The sequence below is a fragment of the Vanessa tameamea genome, chromosome 27 (genome assembly GCF_037043105.1).
Source record: "Vanessa tameamea isolate UH-Manoa-2023 chromosome 27, ilVanTame1 primary haplotype, whole genome shotgun sequence".
Taxonomy (NCBI): domain Eukaryota; kingdom Metazoa; phylum Arthropoda; class Insecta; order Lepidoptera; family Nymphalidae; genus Vanessa; species Vanessa tameamea.
The window spans coordinates 4,917,133-4,936,309 of NC_087335.1; the positions used below are offsets into that span (position 1 = coordinate 4,917,133).

A 19,177-nucleotide genomic window follows, 5' to 3' on the forward strand; every position below is an offset into this window, starting at 1 on the left:
GCTTGACTTACACCGCGTCCAATGTTTTTTTTTTCAATTCTTGTTATATTCAATTAATTTAATTAAAAACGAATAAATGACATATTTTGAATATTTAATTATTTCCACATTAATTCTTATTAGTTAAGTATAAACAAAAATTTTAACAAAAAAAAACTGACTTTAAATAAAACACTATTCCAAAATAAATTAATATGCACTAAAAAGTAAAAAAAATATTGCGTATTCTTCTACGACTTAATAATAAGCTTAATTTTTCTACTCATTAATATGTAGGTACGATTTATGAATATACCACGCAAGAAGGTAGGTAGGTACCTACCCACTATAAATCTAACTCAACTCATATCTATAAATAACAAACAATGATCAAAATATTTCCTTAGATTTCTCCTAAGTAAAATGAAGTGAAAAATATTAGACTATTTAAAAGTCGATTTACTATAATAGAATGTAGTTACAATTATTGTTAGTCGGTAGTTCTGACACATATCGCACTTACCTTACTGTGAGCCGTTGAGCAGTTCCATTGACCAACATATTCGACTATGACAATTACTTGACCATAACCACGTTACGGTAGGTGACTCAAATATCCGGATACCCTATAAAAGATTCGGCCGAGTTACGTTCATTTGCTCCTCGGAATTGAAGATTTCCGATACTTTGTGATGGATCCCATAATCAGAACCTAACTCTCATCAAAATACCCTTTAAGTATAACCTTTCCAATAAAAAAAGAGTCATCAACATTGGTTGGCGTGATATTGAGTTATTCGTCCGTTTGTCGTGGATATACTTTATGAAAATTTAAGACTAATATTGTTTTCTTATAGATGCCATCATCAGAACTGGACCAAATTAAAAAACCACAAGAGAAGCACTAGCTTTCAAATAAAAAAAGAATCATCAAAATCGGTTTACCCAGTCGAAAGTTCTGAAGTTACAAACATAAAAAATAAATAAATATACAAACGAATTGAGAACCTCCTCCTTTTTAAAGTCAATTAATAAATACAATTATTTCATCATTAGGCGTTATCAATAATCAGAAATAACTAGAATAAATCGGATACAACTATTTTTAGTCAATTTATCTATAACTAGTTTCTGCCTGCTTGTGCAGATGTCCGAATCGAGTTTGGCTGTTAGGAACCCTATGTCTTATTGTCATAGCAACGTGAGCGATATGTCATAATAATCCGTTGAGAAGTTTTACAAAATAGATAGCGCGGGTAAATAGGTCACCTGATTTGTAATGGTCACCACGGTATTACAGAAATAATATCCATAAGTGATGAGTGGCTGTTGGGTTTGCACAAAGTTGAAGTGAACCTTCATGCGTAATTTAAGATGATTATGAAAAAAATATATCTATATTAATAATTTCGTTCAACTCTATGATAGATCCGATCGAAACCTATCCACAATTATAGATAATTAATAAATAATCAAATTTTAGTCGACAACGTATATCCGCAAAATTCGTATAACCAAGATATTTCGATATTAAATCCATAAAATTCAATGAAATGAAGTCCAACTGGCGGCCATGTTTGACGTTTATGGGTGCGTTCAGAAATTGTGTTCCAAATAATAGTTTCGTGCAGGGGTATAATAACAACAATGGAAAATTATCCACAACAAATTATTATTTGTTTAGTTTTCATTATTTTACCCGGGCAAAGCCGGGTTTTCAGCTAGTGAATATATATATATCTTAACAAATTTAATTATATACTTTTTTGCCTTCCACTATACATTACAAGGACAGCGAAGGCTGCTTGAAGCATCTTTATAATTGATACAAATGTTGCCTCTTCACATTCGAAGTCGTTTCATAGTGTCTGTGGATAAATTTGGTTTTTATTATTGCTGTAATTATGGAAATGAATTCGAATCACGTGAGTTTAATACAATATTAATAATAATTATTATTTTCGTGTTCACTTTTGTGTATACATAAATCGTTACTTTTGTGAGGAACAAGGAACTGTGTGTACTTTTGAGAGGAACAATACAGATTTTTGTATTATTATAAAATATTCGGTAGTTACGTATTAACGCCACCCCAGCAAAAATAAATTTCCGAATGCGTCAATATATATACGTAGGTTACGTTAGGTTTTATTTTCTTCTTAAAAAAAATAACCCCCACTATACTTATGTAAGTACCAATTATTTATATTAATTATAGTATTTTTCGTAGTAAATATTTTATATTGTAAAATCAATACACTAATACACTAATACAGGATTTTTTTAAAGTTTAAGTTTAATTTGTACATACAACATTTTGCATCAATTATAGTCATAATATGATATTTAAAAAAAACTTAATTCAAATATAATATATATCGCATCCTTTTCGAATACATTGACCAAAATATATTTTTAAAATTTTATGTGTAACCCTAAAAAAATAGGGTTTTTATTAAAAAGGTTTACATTCATAACAGCTAAATTTATTACAAACAGCTTAATATAATAAAGTATTTATTATGAGCTGAGATAGTGATCCAAACACGTGAGCCATAACCGATAATTGCGGGTTGAAACTCAGACAAGCACCAAATATTTCTCATGCGCTCTCTGTTACGAACTTACATATTAGTAAAAGTTAAATTGTCTATTTCAAAATATCCTTGTCTTCGATTAGATCAGTATATATAATATTCGCTGGACTATGTTAGAATAATCAGTACAGAATGTTATTAGCGACTGAACAAGTGAAGTGAAGAACTCAATAGTGATAATTATACAATCTCGTGCTCAGCTGTGTGAGAAAACAGTATGTGGAAACATGTGTGTGTTGGTAGAAATAAATCTATGACTCCAAAACTCCGATAACGAGGGGACGAAGTCTAGTCACGGCATGCGAAAGCAATCCTGTGACGCCCCTGAAGAGGCGGAAAGCGTGCCGCAGATTTTTGTTAGTGGGATATTCCGGTTTACTAGGGCGCTAGTCGGTTGGGAACCGGCGAGTCTCACATACCAAACCCCCCCAACGTCACGTGTGGGGAAACGCGTAACGCGATTTTTAGTCCAGCAGTTGCATATATGCAGAGAGACAATTAAATTTTTTACTATAAATATTGAATAATAATTATGTATCAAAATGTACAAAAACAAATATTTAATAGCCAGAGTAGTCAAAGGAAAAACTTTTGATTACATTTAGAAATGTTTTAAAAAAATAACCTCATTTCTATCAGTTGTAGTCTTGCTGGGTTTATTGACATCTCAATATTTTATTTCACTGACAAACAGTGATACATAAATATATGTATGCTTGTTAGCTACCGGGTACTGTACATTATTTTATTTTAAATATATTATTATTTCACTGTAATGTATTCATATATTATGTTTATATCTGCCTTGTACACCCCTACCTCTTTCTATATCTGTTTCTTTCCTCTACCCTAAGGTTGCCTGGAAGAGATCGCTGTTTAGCGATAAGGCCGCCTCTTGCGCATCTTTCTTAAATGTGATTCAACTTTATGTTTACTGGTGTACAATAAAGAGTATTTTGATTTGATTTTGATTTAATAAAAAGGTTAGAATAAGCCAGTATAATTAATTACGTGGTACAGGAAGTGATTGTCTATTGAAGAAAATCAATTACTTTAGGGTCACATATTCTAAAATACATTTTTCTAAAATGAAAAAAGTTCTGTCATTCTTTTTTTAAAAGCAAGTGGACGGGTAACTGAGGCAGTTGATAGTAAGTGGTCACCACCGCCTATAGACATTGACATTCCCTTAAACCGTCAATGCGCCACCAAGCTTGGCTATTAGATGACATATCCTTTGTGCCTTTAGTTTTCTTTGAACACAATATCATAGTAGTATTGTTTAGGAATAGAATAAGAGATGACCCAAACATGCCTGCACTAAACCAAGCTAAAAATAATTTCCAAGAAACACTGCATCAATTTAATCGAATTCTAATTATATCATCCATTTGAATAAATCGAATACGAGTGTGACTAAGCAAAAACCATCCAAACGTACATACGCACACATTCCCAACAACAATAAATACATAGAATTATAAATGCTACATATTATATTGAATGCGAACACTGAACCAATTTATATGAAATTTGGTATCACTTTCAGCATTACACTTACAAATTGACAGTCAAAAAACCAACTGTCTGGATAAATACGTAAGATTAAGATAAGAAGTAACAAAATAATACCTACAACGGTAAAAGACGAATGCTTTCTGCGTTCGGATCTTGTTGTAAAATCGTTCATACAGGAAATAAATCATAGGGTACGGTGGTAGAGCCGAGATAGCCCAGTGGTTAGAACGCGTGCCAGTAGAAATTTAGAAATAAGCGTAGACATTTTAACCGATGATTGCAGATTCAAACCCAGGTAAGCACTGAATTTCCATGTGCTTAATTTGTGTTTATAATTCATCTCGTGCTCGGCGGGGAAGGAAAACATCGTGAGGACCTGCATGAGTCTAATTTCAACGAAATTCTGCCACATGTGTATCCACAAACCTTCTCCTCAAAGGGAGAGGAGGCCTTAGCCCAGCAGTGGGAAATTTATACAGGCTGTTCATGTACCGTAATAGAGTCTGACAAAGGACTAAAGTGTTATTGGGTATGAGTTACGTTAAGACGTTCCATGTCTGCCAATCGTCGCTAACTTCACATATGACAATTTTGTATAATAAATACGTAATTGCTTGTAAAGGCCTACTTGAAATTTATTTCGATTTAATTTAATAATAAATGTTATTTCCTACGCAGTTAGATTACCCTTGTAAACAATTATAATCATTTTATCTTATTGATATAACCGAGATCTTTTATTACACGTTAAAAATAAATAATATTTTCTGCTTGTTATCATTAAACACATAATATATTGATAACTATATAACTTATCATTTATCTGCTGAATAAAAAACGTTTTAAAGGTATAATACGTTTTACTTGGTGTTAGGGCTTTGTGCAAGCCCGTCTGGGTGGGTACCACCCACTCATCAGATATTCTACCGCCAAACAGCAGTACTCAGTACTGTTGTGTTCCGGTTTGAAGGGTGAGTGAGCCAGTGTAACTACAGGCACAAGGGACGTTACAGCTTAGTTCCCAAGGTTGGTGGAGCATGCTCCATAAGAAATATTAACCATTCCTTACATGTAATATTTCTTACAACGCCATTGTCTATCGGCGGTGATGACCACTTACCATCAGGCTGCCCATTTGCTCGTCCGCCGACACCGACATCATAAAAAATAAAAATTAATAATAATAATGAACGGCCTCGGATCCGTATAAAGATAGATTCAGGTGGGCTTTGTCCAAGCTCGTCTGTTACCATTCATCAAATATTATTCCGCCAAACTGTAATACTTATTACTCTTGTATTCCGGTTTGAAGGGACATACTTACTCAATTTCCAAGGTTGATAACACATTGGCGATGTAGGGAATGGTTGATATTTATTACTGAATCAATCATTAGACGATGGGTGCCACATACCATCAAGTAACCCCTTTTCCAGGCTGCCTACATATACCAGAAAAGAAAGAGTAGTTTCTTTATTATCCACGAACCAAGATAGCCTAATTAAATAATTGCAGATTCAAACCCGGTTCAAATTCATCTCATGCTCTTTGATGAGAACGTCGCAAGGTAACGTATGTCATATGTCATGGTAATATTAACAGAATAAACAATTTATACATTTTAACAATATATATGAAATAAAAATCTAACATAAACATTTAAGTATCAACATAAAACTCACAAATAAAAATAAAACAATGTATCCATAATAATCCAAAACAATAACAATAATTATTATATATTACAATGTCTTCCATCGTGATCTCATTCAAATAAACTCAGACGAAGGTGGCGTAACAACAAAAGCGACTACAATTCACGGCAGTAGGAGTAGAGTATTTTTGTAAAAAGGTCAAAACTGCTGTCACTTTAACATCAGACACAGACTGCTTTTTATTCTGAACTAGTTGGTCGCGCGCGAAACTTCGCGTTTATTCAAAAGATTTGTTAGGAATTTTAAAACCTATGACAGGTTTTGTTTTGGTTTAATTACATTGTAAACTGCAAGTCGCTCATCTACATTTGGCGGCAAAATGATGAAACTTTATTTGGATTAAATTTTTACAATGTCAAATAAGATACATTAGTGAAGTTAGAATTAGAGTTTGTCGATATCAATTTAGTTTAATTTTTGTTTGTTTACGTTTTTCATTTTTTTTTTACTTATACAGCCGTAGCTTCACTATAACGCTGAGCGCGTTCTGATTTCCTTTTGTTATATAAACTGAGCATTTACTTACGTGGTATATGGTTACGTGGTATATTTATACCATTCAATTTTTACTTTGGATTTTATTAAAGTCTAACACTGTGTGTGCTCTGCGTGTGTGGTTGTGATGGGCTATAACAAAGTTTATCTAAATAATATATACCGTGGAAAAGTTTAATATAAATCTATACTAATATTATAAATACAAAAGCAACTCTGTCTTTCTGTTGCTCTTTAACACCCATAACACTGAACCGAATACGATGAAATTTTAGTATGAAGCCAGCTTGAATTCCAAGGAGGGACACGTCCACCTTTTTTACCTTATATCTAACGGGCAACCCTACAACAAGGGGGACAACTCGTGAAAATAAATACGCCTGGTTTTTTTTTTTCCTATTAATAATAATTTGTTTTTCCAGCTATCCGAGACACAGACTCAAATCGAATTTGATCCAGCATCCAAACCGCCTCCGCAACCTCCCCAAGATGACGGAACTAGACGAAGATTTGTACTCCATTCGGAGAAAGATCCTTACGATTTCGTTGCCCACAGACAGATCGCGAAACCAACAAAGTTAGTATAATTTCGTATTATTCAATTTAAATTGAAGTATTATTGAAGGAAATAGCCTTGCAAATATAGAACTTATGGTCGTTTATATCATCATGGTATAATTAAATATGTCGGTCTGTCTGTCTTGATATTCAAAATCATCAGCTTTGTATAAAATCTAACATGGAAAGAGATTGTTCAAATTAATCATACAATTTTAATAGAACACGCACAGCTGATGACGCGACTTTGGGTTCCTTAACGTGTAATATACTGCTGTTAGTTTTATGTGTATTGATTTAATAGTTTCTTGGTTAGACAATGCAAGTAAATTGTCTCATTGTTCGTTTATAAAAATGATAAGCTGTCGCTCGCGACTTCGCTCACGTTTCCAAAACGGTTTTCGGGTGTTACGTATAAAAATATAGCCTTCCTAGGAGTTCAAGGTTGCTTTATGCCAAATTTCAACAAATTCGGTTCGGTAGTTTGACCGTGTAAGAGCAACAGACAGACAGACAGAGTTCCTTTCGCATTTATAATATTAGTATAGATTAACATAAGACTTAAATAAGTATATACACAACATTATTAATAATACATGACACAATCTAACATCTGAACAATAACAACCTCCTCCCCCCTCCCTCCTAAAACAAGGACGAAAATTGAAACATGACGTGTCATGACGATAATATTTTTTTATAATATGCATTTTTTCCTGTTCGATAGATATAGTTTTATTCTAATAACAAGTTATCTTGAATCTTTTCCTTATATAAAAGTAAATTAATCCAATAGTTACATCTATGAATTTCGTAAACGAATTCATTCGTTTAATATTTTTGGCATAGATTGACGGACAGGCAACAGATGGTGACTGATCACCAAAGTCCAAAGACATTGGAATCATAACCATTACTTAGATTATTTATCAATACGACACTAACCCTGTGAACTAAGATTTATGTCCTCTGTACCTGTAGTTACACTGGTTCACTCACCCTTCAAATCGGAACACAAGTCTACAAACTGCTTGGTAGAATAACTGATGAGTGAGTCATATCTACCCAGACGGAATTGCACATAGATCTACCACCACAAAAAATAACAGACAACCTACTACAAAATATTTTATTTGTAAAATTTCAAATGCTTATAATACTATGATTAACCAGAATTCATATAATTTGAACTCCAATTTTATTAAAATTGTATGACCTTAGAGCTCTGTAAGTTATCAAATCTATACTTATATTGTAAATCTGGAAGTAACTGTGTCTGCCTGTCTATTGTGTTTTCAAAAAAACTGAACCAAATTTTATGCATCATGTTATGCAGCATACTTGAACTCCGAGGTAGATCAAGGTACTTTTTGCCAAACCCTACCTACTGACTATCAACCCCTAAAACACAAGCGAAGCCTTTAACGACAATTAGTAAAATATGCATATAAAAATTCATAATGTAGGTATTAGGTTTTCCTTAGACTAAGTATATAGTAATTTACATCTGTAATTACTGTACATAATCTTCTACATGCTAATCATGTCTTTACGATTGAACATGAGATTAATAATTTGGAGTATAAACACTATTTTAACATATGGAAAATGAAGTGATGCTTAACGTTTTTAGAACCCGCAATATTTCGGCACTATCCAAGAATAGAATATTTGTAAAAAATATACCAACGGCATTCTTACCCACAAATCCTTGGGATGTCCGTCACCAATCGGAAATCACCAAGGTTCAAAGATTAAAGATTACTTTCTATTTCAGTACATTAGAGTCCACTGGACATTTAATAAAGGGCTGCCTAGGGGGTGGCATACTCGGCATACACGAGGCATACATGAAGTGTGGCATTTGGACATCGTTATTTATCACTATTATATTTGGAGTCTACATCGCGTACTGTGTAAATGTAAGTAAACATTTTTTTTTAAATGCAAATCACTTCAAATTGAAAAAAAAATAGAAAGTTTAATTAAATCCTCGATGGTGATCACCACCGCCCATAGACATTGGCGCCGTGAGAAAAAATTACCATTCCTTACATCGCCAATCAGCCACCAACCTTGGGAATTAAGATCTTGTGCCTGCAGTTACTCTGGCTCACTCACCCGTCGAACAGGAACACAACAATAATGAGTACTGCTGTTTGGCGGCAGAAACTGATGTGCAGAGTGTACCTATCCAGACGGGCTTGCACAAAGCGCTATCACTAAGCGAAAACTGTAAAAAGGCTAGCTTATGTAAGAATTATACAAAACCGAGTCTCCCTTATCTTTATTAGACAAAAAAGTAGCTAAGGTTTTAAGGTTAAAATCACAAAAATCGTTGCCGTTCAACGTTATAAATAAAATTCTAACATGTTTTTCCTTCAAATTTAAAGGGGACCAAACGAAGGGAACTATGTTTACTTTCCAAACAAAAAAGGATTTCCCTAATCTGTTCATGAATGAGTTCTGTAATAACAAATATAGAAACACATACAATCGAATTGTTAAACCCCTTTTTCTAAATCACTTAAAAAATAACCCGGCTGCTCATAGCAGCGCCACTGGGTCCAATTTAATCCATCCACTCAAGCACTCATCTTTATGAGTGAATAACACCAAGTTTCCGACTCCGCAAAGTTAATAAATCCTTCTTGGGGCAAGGTATCCGTTTCAATAATAAAATTCCGCAGTTATTTTCAACTTCGCCTATTCAAAAATTCTTAAAAAATACTTTAATAAAAAAAGCATATTATTCAATACAAGATTATACAGATAATAAAAAGTGTGGACCTAATATTTGTTGACTTCCAGGCAGAATATTAACTTTGTATTTTAAGTGTTGAAAAAGAGGAACTACTGTGTTGCTTGCCGGTTCTTCTTGGCAGAATCTACATTCCGAACCGGTGGTAGCTCCACTTAATATCGTTTGTAAAATGACGATTCAAAGTGCTTGTAAAAGCCTACTTGAATAAAGGATATTTTGATTTTGATATATATAAAAGTAATGAGATACTAGCATTATGCAATACAAAATTTCCGGGAGATGATAAAAATTTAGTTTTCCCCTCATCCTCAACCGAAGCTTCGTATTACCACATATTTAAATCGAGCTAACGTTAACTTGTCAATGTAACATACGCGGAAATGTTTGAATTACATTAAAAAAAAAGGATTTATTTTAATTTATTAAATCCTCCTTGGTGGTCGATATTTAAATTTCGACTATCGTTCCAAGAATGAACTATGAAATTACTTTTGTTTAAGTTAAATTACAAAGATTCAATATCAGTGTTATTTTATGGAGTTATTTTTTCCTATAAAAGCAACTTTTAGAACGCGTGTAATATGTTGCGATATTAGCTAAAAATATTATAAATGCTATGAGATATTCTCATACGAATCGTTTAAACACTTCAAGACACTTATTTAGTTATCATACTAGAAGAGAGATAATAACAAATTAATTGTAGATGTTTATCAAACGAACGTAAATATGTTTGTTTAATTAACGTCAATCGATAGTAACATTTCCTTTTTTTAAATTTAATTTTTTTTAATTTTAAATGAATTGTTCATTCACAGAATTAAAAATCTCTTTTAGGAAGAGTGATACGATTAATCTTGGATTTTATATGTAAATTAGTAGTTTATAGTTTAGCTTCAGCTCGATGGTGAAGGAAAACATTTCGGCTAATAACGAAAACTCGAGATTTTTTTGAAACAAAGTCCTTTTACTCGGCTTACAGTAAACTGGCAGAAATTCTCACGTAAGGGAAAAGCGTTTACACAATACAGAATGTATAGCGAAAACACCTTCGTTCCAGCCGGGTATCAGAAGTCACCAATCATTATTCATATAAACATATATGGTATTTTTTCTCGTCCTTTCGATAGGGCCGTCTCGGAACTTACATATCCCTGCTAACCTGCCACAACGACTTATACCCCGCGGACAGCGATTAACTATGATAATTTTAATCTTTTTTGCTTTTCTAGCTACTCGTAAAGTCAGCTCAGACGTTATACAAAAGGCTACATCTACCACAGATGTCGTATCCAGATCTCGCAGAAGCTTCCCTAGAAGTTGGTCCCTTTCCTAGTTTGAAAAAGTACAGCAAATGGTTCAGGTAAATCGTGTTATAACTAACTTGAACTAACTAGCTGTTATTTTGTGTATATAACAGAGAGTTTACAGTCAGAGTAAGAAAACCTTCGTCAGTTTTCAAATTCATTCCTTTAACAAGTCGTAAACCCTTAGTACCTTTTGAATCTAAAGCACTAAACAGACAACTGCATATAAAATTAAACTAACATAGTATGATAACTTGGTTCAAAACAGTGTAACATCTTAAGACTACGTCTAGTGTCATATCAACATAAAAACTTTTTTATGGGCTAATTAGTCATTACAAGATTTAAATTAGATACGATATCTTCTACTGAATTGTCAAAACATGTCAGTGTCATATATTTTCTTGCAATATCTTGCAATCTTAGAATAAAAACGCTTGTAATATTATTCGGCCGTTATTTTAAGTGACGGTTAATGTAATGACGTGACGTGTGATGAGTGGTTCCATCGGCACCGGGAAGTGGTGGTGATTCCTTGGCCTGCAAAAGCGGCGGATATACCCTATCGAAAATCTATGTAAATATATGGGGTTTGATGGTGCAGCGGTGGATAAATAATAACGATAGAACCAAAGCAGCTGTCGCAGAACAGTACAGTACATTAAAAGTATCCAATATGTTATTCCAGTACATATTCTATCTGTGTGCAAAATTTTATCCAAATCCGTTTAGTAAATTTTATGTGTAAAGAGTAACAAACATCCATTCATACCTCAGAGAAATCAGCCAGATCCATACAAACAACCTTTGTAATATTAGTAGGAAGTAGGATTACTACTATGCACTCTCTTTTATAAGAGACAAGATGTCCTAATCTCCGATGTTACACGAGCATTCACGAGGGACTATGAGGTTTCGTGAAAAGTTGGTAATTATCATACCGATTGACGGCATCTTATTATTATTATTATAGATTTTAAACGCTATTGTACTCTTTGCTAGATGCGACTTATAATGACATTGCGACGCAATATGATATACACCATCGGTAAAGCAGGATATCGCTCATACTGAGCACACGAAAATAAATCTTAAGGTGACGAAGCTTTTTTAACCCCGACTGTACTAACTAAAATCAATGGCTAGAAAATATAAAATAAATACTCATTAACACTATTGTTTCTAATCTTTGTTTATTCATTTCAATTATAAATGCAAATATTACAATTATTATGAATTAATTGAATATAAAACGTAGATAATATTAGATACTTAATTATTTAGAAATATCTCAATTGTAAATTATTATCTTCATTGAAATATTGAAATTGAATAATAATTTTGAAACATTACGTGATGGCTCCGTTTTAGTCGAATAAATATTTAATGTATTTTGTTAACGCAGATACGCAGTTGATTTAACGATATGCATTGACCTCTTCGGCGCTTGCTGCGTATACCAGATAATAATAGCGAAGACCATCAAAGAGGTCGTGGAAAGTACAACAGACGTGCCCGTGGGCGACCAAAACACATTGAGACTCTACATACTGACTCTACTCATTCCGGTTCTACTTCTCTGTATGATAACAACGCTGAAGTATTTAGCGCCATTTTCTCTATTGGCGGATGCGTTTATAGGTAAATATATAGTTTCACATTTAGTAATCACATGTATCTTTTAATTATGTTACAAAGTATCATTGATCTCTATATCTCGAGAACGAGCAATAGAAAGGAGGTCCTCTAATTATCTCTTAACTGAAACTGGAACACAACTGTCCATTATACCTTTTTATTTTTTTTTCTGGATTTGTGTATTGCTGTTGGCCCTACTGGCCTTTACAGCGTCACCGAACGTTGGGGCGAGTGCTAAGACTCTGCCTTAAGGTGAACCCTTTTGGGCTCGAGAGTGACATTCGTCCTGAGGGTGTCTCCTATGAGATCGCACCTCGGCTCAGAACGTAGTCGGTGGGGACCTCCATTATACCAACACAAAGCCCTTTTTATACCGTAATAACCGCCGCAGCTTCACCTGTGTGGGACTATTAAGTAGATATTAGGCACTCTTTGTCCTATTCTGTATCTGTGACGTTTATGTACAATTTCATGAAAATCGGTTGAATACTTAAGGTGTTAAAAAATTATAAACTCACGTTCGTATGTATGTATAATATTCGTTCAGATATGATTAATATATCAATATTATGTATACATCTATGAACGCTTTACGTTGAGTTTAATTTACATAAAACTAGATGAATTGTCATAGCAAACCACCACAAAATTTTAAAAGAAAAAAATTGTCTGAAAATTGACAAAAAATAATTCTATCATAATTGATTTTCCAGTGGCCTGTGTTGTCGCTACCGTTGTTTATGGCTACCAAAAAGCACCACCATTGTCTTCTGTACCAGCGTGGAAGGATGCGATTGGATTCTTTGAATTCTGCGGCATCGTTATATTTAGTATGGAGGGCGTTGGAGTTTCTCTACCAATTGAGAATAACATGAAGGACCCAACAAAGTTTCCTTTAATATTATGTTCTGGTATGTGTTATCTAGTTCTTATAATTTTAAAAGAAAATATACCTATAAATAAAACTCGGGTATTTTAACACTTCTACGGAGCTAATTTCAACACATTGGTTCACTGCTAGATGGATAGCACCCAAGTATTTGATGTGGTGCAGCAGATTACTTCTCAAATGATTCCATTAAAATGCAGTACTGTTTTACCAGATCGATTCCAAAAAACACCAATTTCGATCAAGTCTCGATTAAATTATTTGCATATTGAAATGTAGTTATGATGTTTAGATGATTCATAGGTCGTGCTAATAAAGTTTTGTTTGTACATATTGCTATATTCGAGTGTTATATCAAGCACGAGGAACATATCAATTTATATCACTGAACAATATAAGCATTAGCCGGCACACCTTAGCAAAATTTCGTCTGTAACTAGCTGAACTGTATCTACATATAATTTATCTTGTTGCAGGAATGGTCGTAGTTGTTTCTTTTCTAATGTTAGTAGGTTTCTTTGGATATTGGGGTTTTGGAGAAAATTCAATATCACCCGTAACATTAAACTTTCCCACTACAACGTAAGTAATTTTTTTTATATGACATAAACTAAACATTTGGTGAGCAATTTCCTGATCAATACAGGACATGAGTTATTCTCCACTAAAATTACCAACTGTATAGGAGATATTGTTCTGATAAGATATTCTCTCATAGTCTGATGACGATCGCTTAATCAGAGATAAGAGAGCCTTAAAAACACCGCCAGCTTCCTGTTTCCATAAGATTAAAATTTAAATGAACATGAAATAAAATGGCACTTTATTAGCTAGTTTTAAGAGTGGTTTCGCTGGAAAACGCTCTTATGTGAATATGGGACTCGCCGGTACTTATAACGCCTGGTTCGCCACAGCACAACGGGGTACCCAATAGACAGTGGTACCCACTCCTGACTCCATCTCTTAGAGGTGCATCAGGAGGTCGCTTGTGCATGCTACTGTTATGCTTCCTGTACCTAGGATGAATAACTTATTTAATGAGTCTACTGCTTCAAAAGCTAATATGTGACACTGAACTTATTTTAATCACAAGTCCTATAGAATTGAAATTTCATTAATGTTGTCAAATTTTACTCCAATGAAGGAACGTCAAAAATAAGCGCGCGAAGCTGCGGCTATAAGCTAGTTCTAAATAAAACATCCCACAATACACACAGCTAAGTTATATTGTATTCGATTTTCCTCAGATTTCCAACTATCCTCAAATGTTTGATGGGCGTGATGATTTTCATAACGTTCGCTCTGAACTTCTGGGCACCTTTCAACCTGGTCTGGTTCTACATGTCCAAGAAACACGATCCAAGTAGACACTGGTTATGGGAGAGAATTTACAGAGCCACGTTCGTTGTAGTGATAACAGCTATTGCGATTGCCTTCCCCAATATTGGGAATCTAATGGGTTTGGTAAGTTTATTATATAATTTATAACGGTTAATATTAGTAATGGCAACACTGCTATACAAATTATTGAAATTTGTTTCAAAGACAAAATCTTCATTCAAAATTTTAGCATTGCATCTTCCTTTAAAATTGTAATATGAATCTCAGTAAACATTGAATGGTTGTTTTTTAATAAAAATATTGCCCAAGGCCTGTAATTGTATCTCTTAAATTCAATTTCATATGGATTAATAAGTCGACTTGTTCCAACATGCTAATATTCGTCATAAAATATTATAAATGCAAAAGTGACACGCTTTCACAATTAAAGTACTGAAGCGAATTTGATGCAATTCATATTGAATGAAACAAGCTTGAGCCCCAAGGAAGGACATGGACTTTTATACACCTAAAACTGTATTAATATTTACATTGTATGAAGATTTCTACATATTCCGATCACTAGTAACATTATAGCAGAAGGTATAAATTTTAACAATTCATTGATTTATTGTTGTTTCAGTTGGGTGCATTTTGTTTATCAAATATGGGATTCATATTCCCTGCTTTGATAGATTTGCTCGTAATATGGGAGAGTCCTGGTCTAGGAAAATGGAAATGGCGTCTGTGGGTTAATGTTCTTGTTATTTTGTTGGGGATATTATTATTTGTAGCTGGAACTTATTCTAATGTTAAAGGTTTAATAGTCAATTTGTAAATAAATATAGTATTTATATATTTTTTTTATTTCTGAATTGGCTGAATAATTCATGCCTGTGGTTGAAACGTCGCCGTTTAGTAAAGTGGCGGGGCGTTTCATTAAATGTACAATTTTACCAATTAGCTGCGACATATACACAAGCCGAACGTCTTTGCTAGTAAAACGTATATAATATACAGGACCGGATCTAGTCAAGACAAAGTCAAAAATAGACGATAATGCGACATAATCCATAACTTTATTAAATTAAACAGATCGTATGGTTTGCAGCCCTGCGAGTCCTGCAATTAATTAAACCAAACAAACAAGTCTACGTTCAGATATGTCTTAAGTGGCCCCTAAACTTATATTAAATAAATACTTGATTCGTGAATTAATAACAAATTCATGCACCAACTATTTTATAAATTGAAGTTATTTATTATCTATAAACTAAACATCATTAATAATAAAAATCATTAAATTGTTATTTTAATATAATTTTAACAAACAAACCTCCAGTTGTTACGAATTTAAAGGTTTTAATAAATTAAAAAAACAAATACTTTATGCAGTTAATAATAAAATATAATTAATTTTCAAATAAATTCGTCTGAAGAATGGAATGAAATAATATAACACATTTACAAATAAATAATTTATTTCAAAACAAACGTTGATTATTATCTCTCGTGTATTATGACAAATAGAACTCTATTACAATAGAAGTAAATCACTATTTACATTGATCATACACAATTAAATCAAGGCCCCACACTTTCTCGCTCTAACATGTCTGTCTCTCTCACACGAAGGGCGCAAGGGATGCAAGGAAAACTGACATAAGTCAGCTCTGCCTCATTGTAAGTTCCAATGTTTTCGGTTTAACTGATATTATATCTTGTAACACGCATACACTGAATGAATTTCTACTCAGATAAAAGTATGTTTTAGTTTATATTGAACGTACAATCTCACAATTATTTTAAAGGTAACGTCTACACATGACCTTGACCTGTTTATATAGAGGATGTATTAAAGTTGAAGCGCTTATTCACTCCACACAACACCCAAACATACATTTCTTTAATCACTCCATTAGTATAAAAAATTATCCAATGATATAGTTTACAATCGTTCTAAATTCAAAATTTATTACTAGAACTAGAATAAATAACTACATTGTTTTAGAATAATTAGGACACTCCGTATCACTGTTCCATAATTTAGTGAAATATACACAAAAACAATACAAATATCGACTAAAATAAATTTCATTGTTACTAAAATTTATTTCAACTTATTCAATAATAAAATAAAACGATTATAAGTAGTTAGAACTTATTTACATTTCTTAAAAAATGAAAAAACCATTTATACTCTGTATAACATTTTGATAAACCACAAAGAACATAGATTAAAAAAATTCTGAAAAATGAACACTGAAAATAATGGTAGATGATAAAATTATAACTAATTATAAATATATGTTCTACTTGTTTTCTCTTATAGCTTCTCCTGTTCAATTTATTACCAGAATAAACGTCACTTATTGGCCAATATCACCAATGAACCAACACGTTGGTAGTAATTTTGACATTGGTTGCGACGAAACGTGGTCTTATTATTTTATCAATGAATCCAGTCATCGTAGCGTTATACATACCCAGTTTATAAATGATCAATACATTTTATTGCAAGTGATTAAAACTATTTTTTATTTCTAAGACAAATCTTTGAAACAATTGAAAATCAACAAAATATAATAAATTTTTTTTTCGTCTCAATGTAATTTGTGACTAGCACAATTGTAACTATTTTTTTGAGTATTGTCAATTATTGCAACTAGTTAAGGCATCACACGTAACAAATAATTTGTCTAATGTTCTATCAAGGATAATATCTTTAGTCTGAATAGATGTATTTAATTATACATATTTACACATATAATTGAAAATGCTTCTTACACACTTTTAACGATTCTTTTTTGGTTTAATAAGGGTATATGAGCTGCTACCCGGTTCGCTTGGCAATTAATAAAAAAGATGGAGGAATATCAACGAAATTCCAAAAATTAATAATGTATAACCACATATGGACGACTTCGCGTCAATTTATCAGTCTCATACCGATACGTAGAAAGGAAAACAGAATTATATATGTATATAGATTAAAAAATCAAAATAAAAACAAAATGAATATATAATAATTATAATTAGTATACATAATTTGTTTTTAAACGAATGCTGTAATTACTAAAAAAAAATGGAATCACAATCGCAATGTGGATAAAAAATTAAATACATAAACGTAAGACACGGACGGAACGTAAGCAAAGGGGTGTCAAGATGTATGGGGGGGGGGGGGTAATATAATGATAAAAAAGAACTAAAAGACGATATTTGTACACAATAAAACTATTTACTTTTGGTATATTATGTAATAAATAAAACATATTATGTATATGATTGTGTGTTATGATACAGTTATAAGAGTGTGGTTTGATCCCAATCAGTTGATAAAAAAATCTCCAATGTGCGCCATTAAAATAAACTTCTTATTTATAAAACAAAACTCCAACTCATCTTATTACTCGTAACGTACAAATCTTCTATACAATGTATAGAATAATTATATTTACATTCTATACAATTATACGTTTAGAAAATCGTTTATTATAAATAAATTAATACACGAAACACAGCCGAAATATTTATTCAATTTACATTATAATTTTAAAACTAGTGGCTTAATATCGTGTCACATATTAAAGTAGACTAAATGATTAATCTATAATTTCTATTACATCTAACCATTTAACGGGAAGACTTGAGTCCCGTATGTGCCCCTTTAAATTGAAAGTGCCCCATTGTGTTACCACATGCACATGTTCGATTGGAAATGTAGTTTCAATTGTATCCATTTTTTTTCTCACCTGAATTTTAGCCATTCAAACTTAAATGGTTAATTTATTATTTAAAAAAAAATCTTGGATCAAAGGTATCTATAGCAATGAGGATACATTATTTTTGTAATGTCTAACTGAAAAATCTACTAAACCAATATACGTAAAACTTATACTAGAAGATGCAACACGTTTCGGAGAAGGATTTAATACATTTGTTTGTCATAAAAGTATCTTCGCATTTACGCCCGTTTTAAGTTTAGCCTTTAGATGAGACGAATGACAATTCCATGTAATTATATAAGAATAAAATTATTAGTCCAAAACTCTATAAAACCACACACGTATCTATAAAACAAATGATTTGTGACTATATTTTCATAATAGACATCGTTTCAATTTACGTAATGACTGTAAGAAATTAGTCTTGAACATTTTTAAAGTATTAATTTTATAGATTTTTAATACAGTCCGAGAACAATCAACTAATTGGACTGAACTTATCGTGTATGAAGTAAATACTCCTAAAAGCTCACAAGGGATAGTTCATAACATCAGTGTATTTGGTTATATGTGATAAACGCTATCCCAAATGGTACGTATTATTTGGATAAGATTTTCGCCCGATCAAATACCGTAAGTGTCCGTCAATTATATATAAATCGTGAGGAT

The 19,177-nt window shown here is 32.5% G+C and overlaps 1 protein-coding gene across 1 annotated transcript; it reads left to right on the plus strand.

Moving 5' to 3' along the window:
• Positions 1 to 1,754: 1,754 nt before the first annotated feature.
• Positions 1,755 to 15,638, plus strand: LOC113392065 (proton-coupled amino acid transporter-like protein CG1139). Its single transcript, XM_026628301.2, has 9 exons — positions 1,755 to 1,904; positions 6,727 to 6,881; positions 8,640 to 8,784; positions 10,859 to 10,989; positions 12,339 to 12,574; positions 13,285 to 13,482; positions 13,937 to 14,042; positions 14,708 to 14,924; positions 15,424 to 15,638. Exons 1-9 carry the CDS (start codon positions 1,884 to 1,886, stop codon positions 15,616 to 15,618), a joined length of 1,404 nt encoding a protein of 467 aa, XP_026484086.2. The 5' UTR covers positions 1,755 to 1,883; the 3' UTR covers positions 15,619 to 15,638.
• Positions 15,639 to 19,177: the final 3,539 nt, after the last annotated feature.

Excerpts from the sequence above, each read along its gene's own strand:
- LOC113392065 (XM_026628301.2), top strand. The coding sequence starts at position 1,884 with ATGGAAATGAATTCGAATCAC. Across the intron at positions 8,785-10,858 it reads ACATCGCGTACTGTGTAAAT|CTACTCGTAAAGTCAGCTCA; the intron begins GTAAGTAAACAT and ends TTGCTTTTCTAG. Across the intron at positions 13,483-13,936 it reads TCCTTTAATATTATGTTCTG|GAATGGTCGTAGTTGTTTCT; the intron begins GTATGTGTTATC and ends ATCTTGTTGCAG.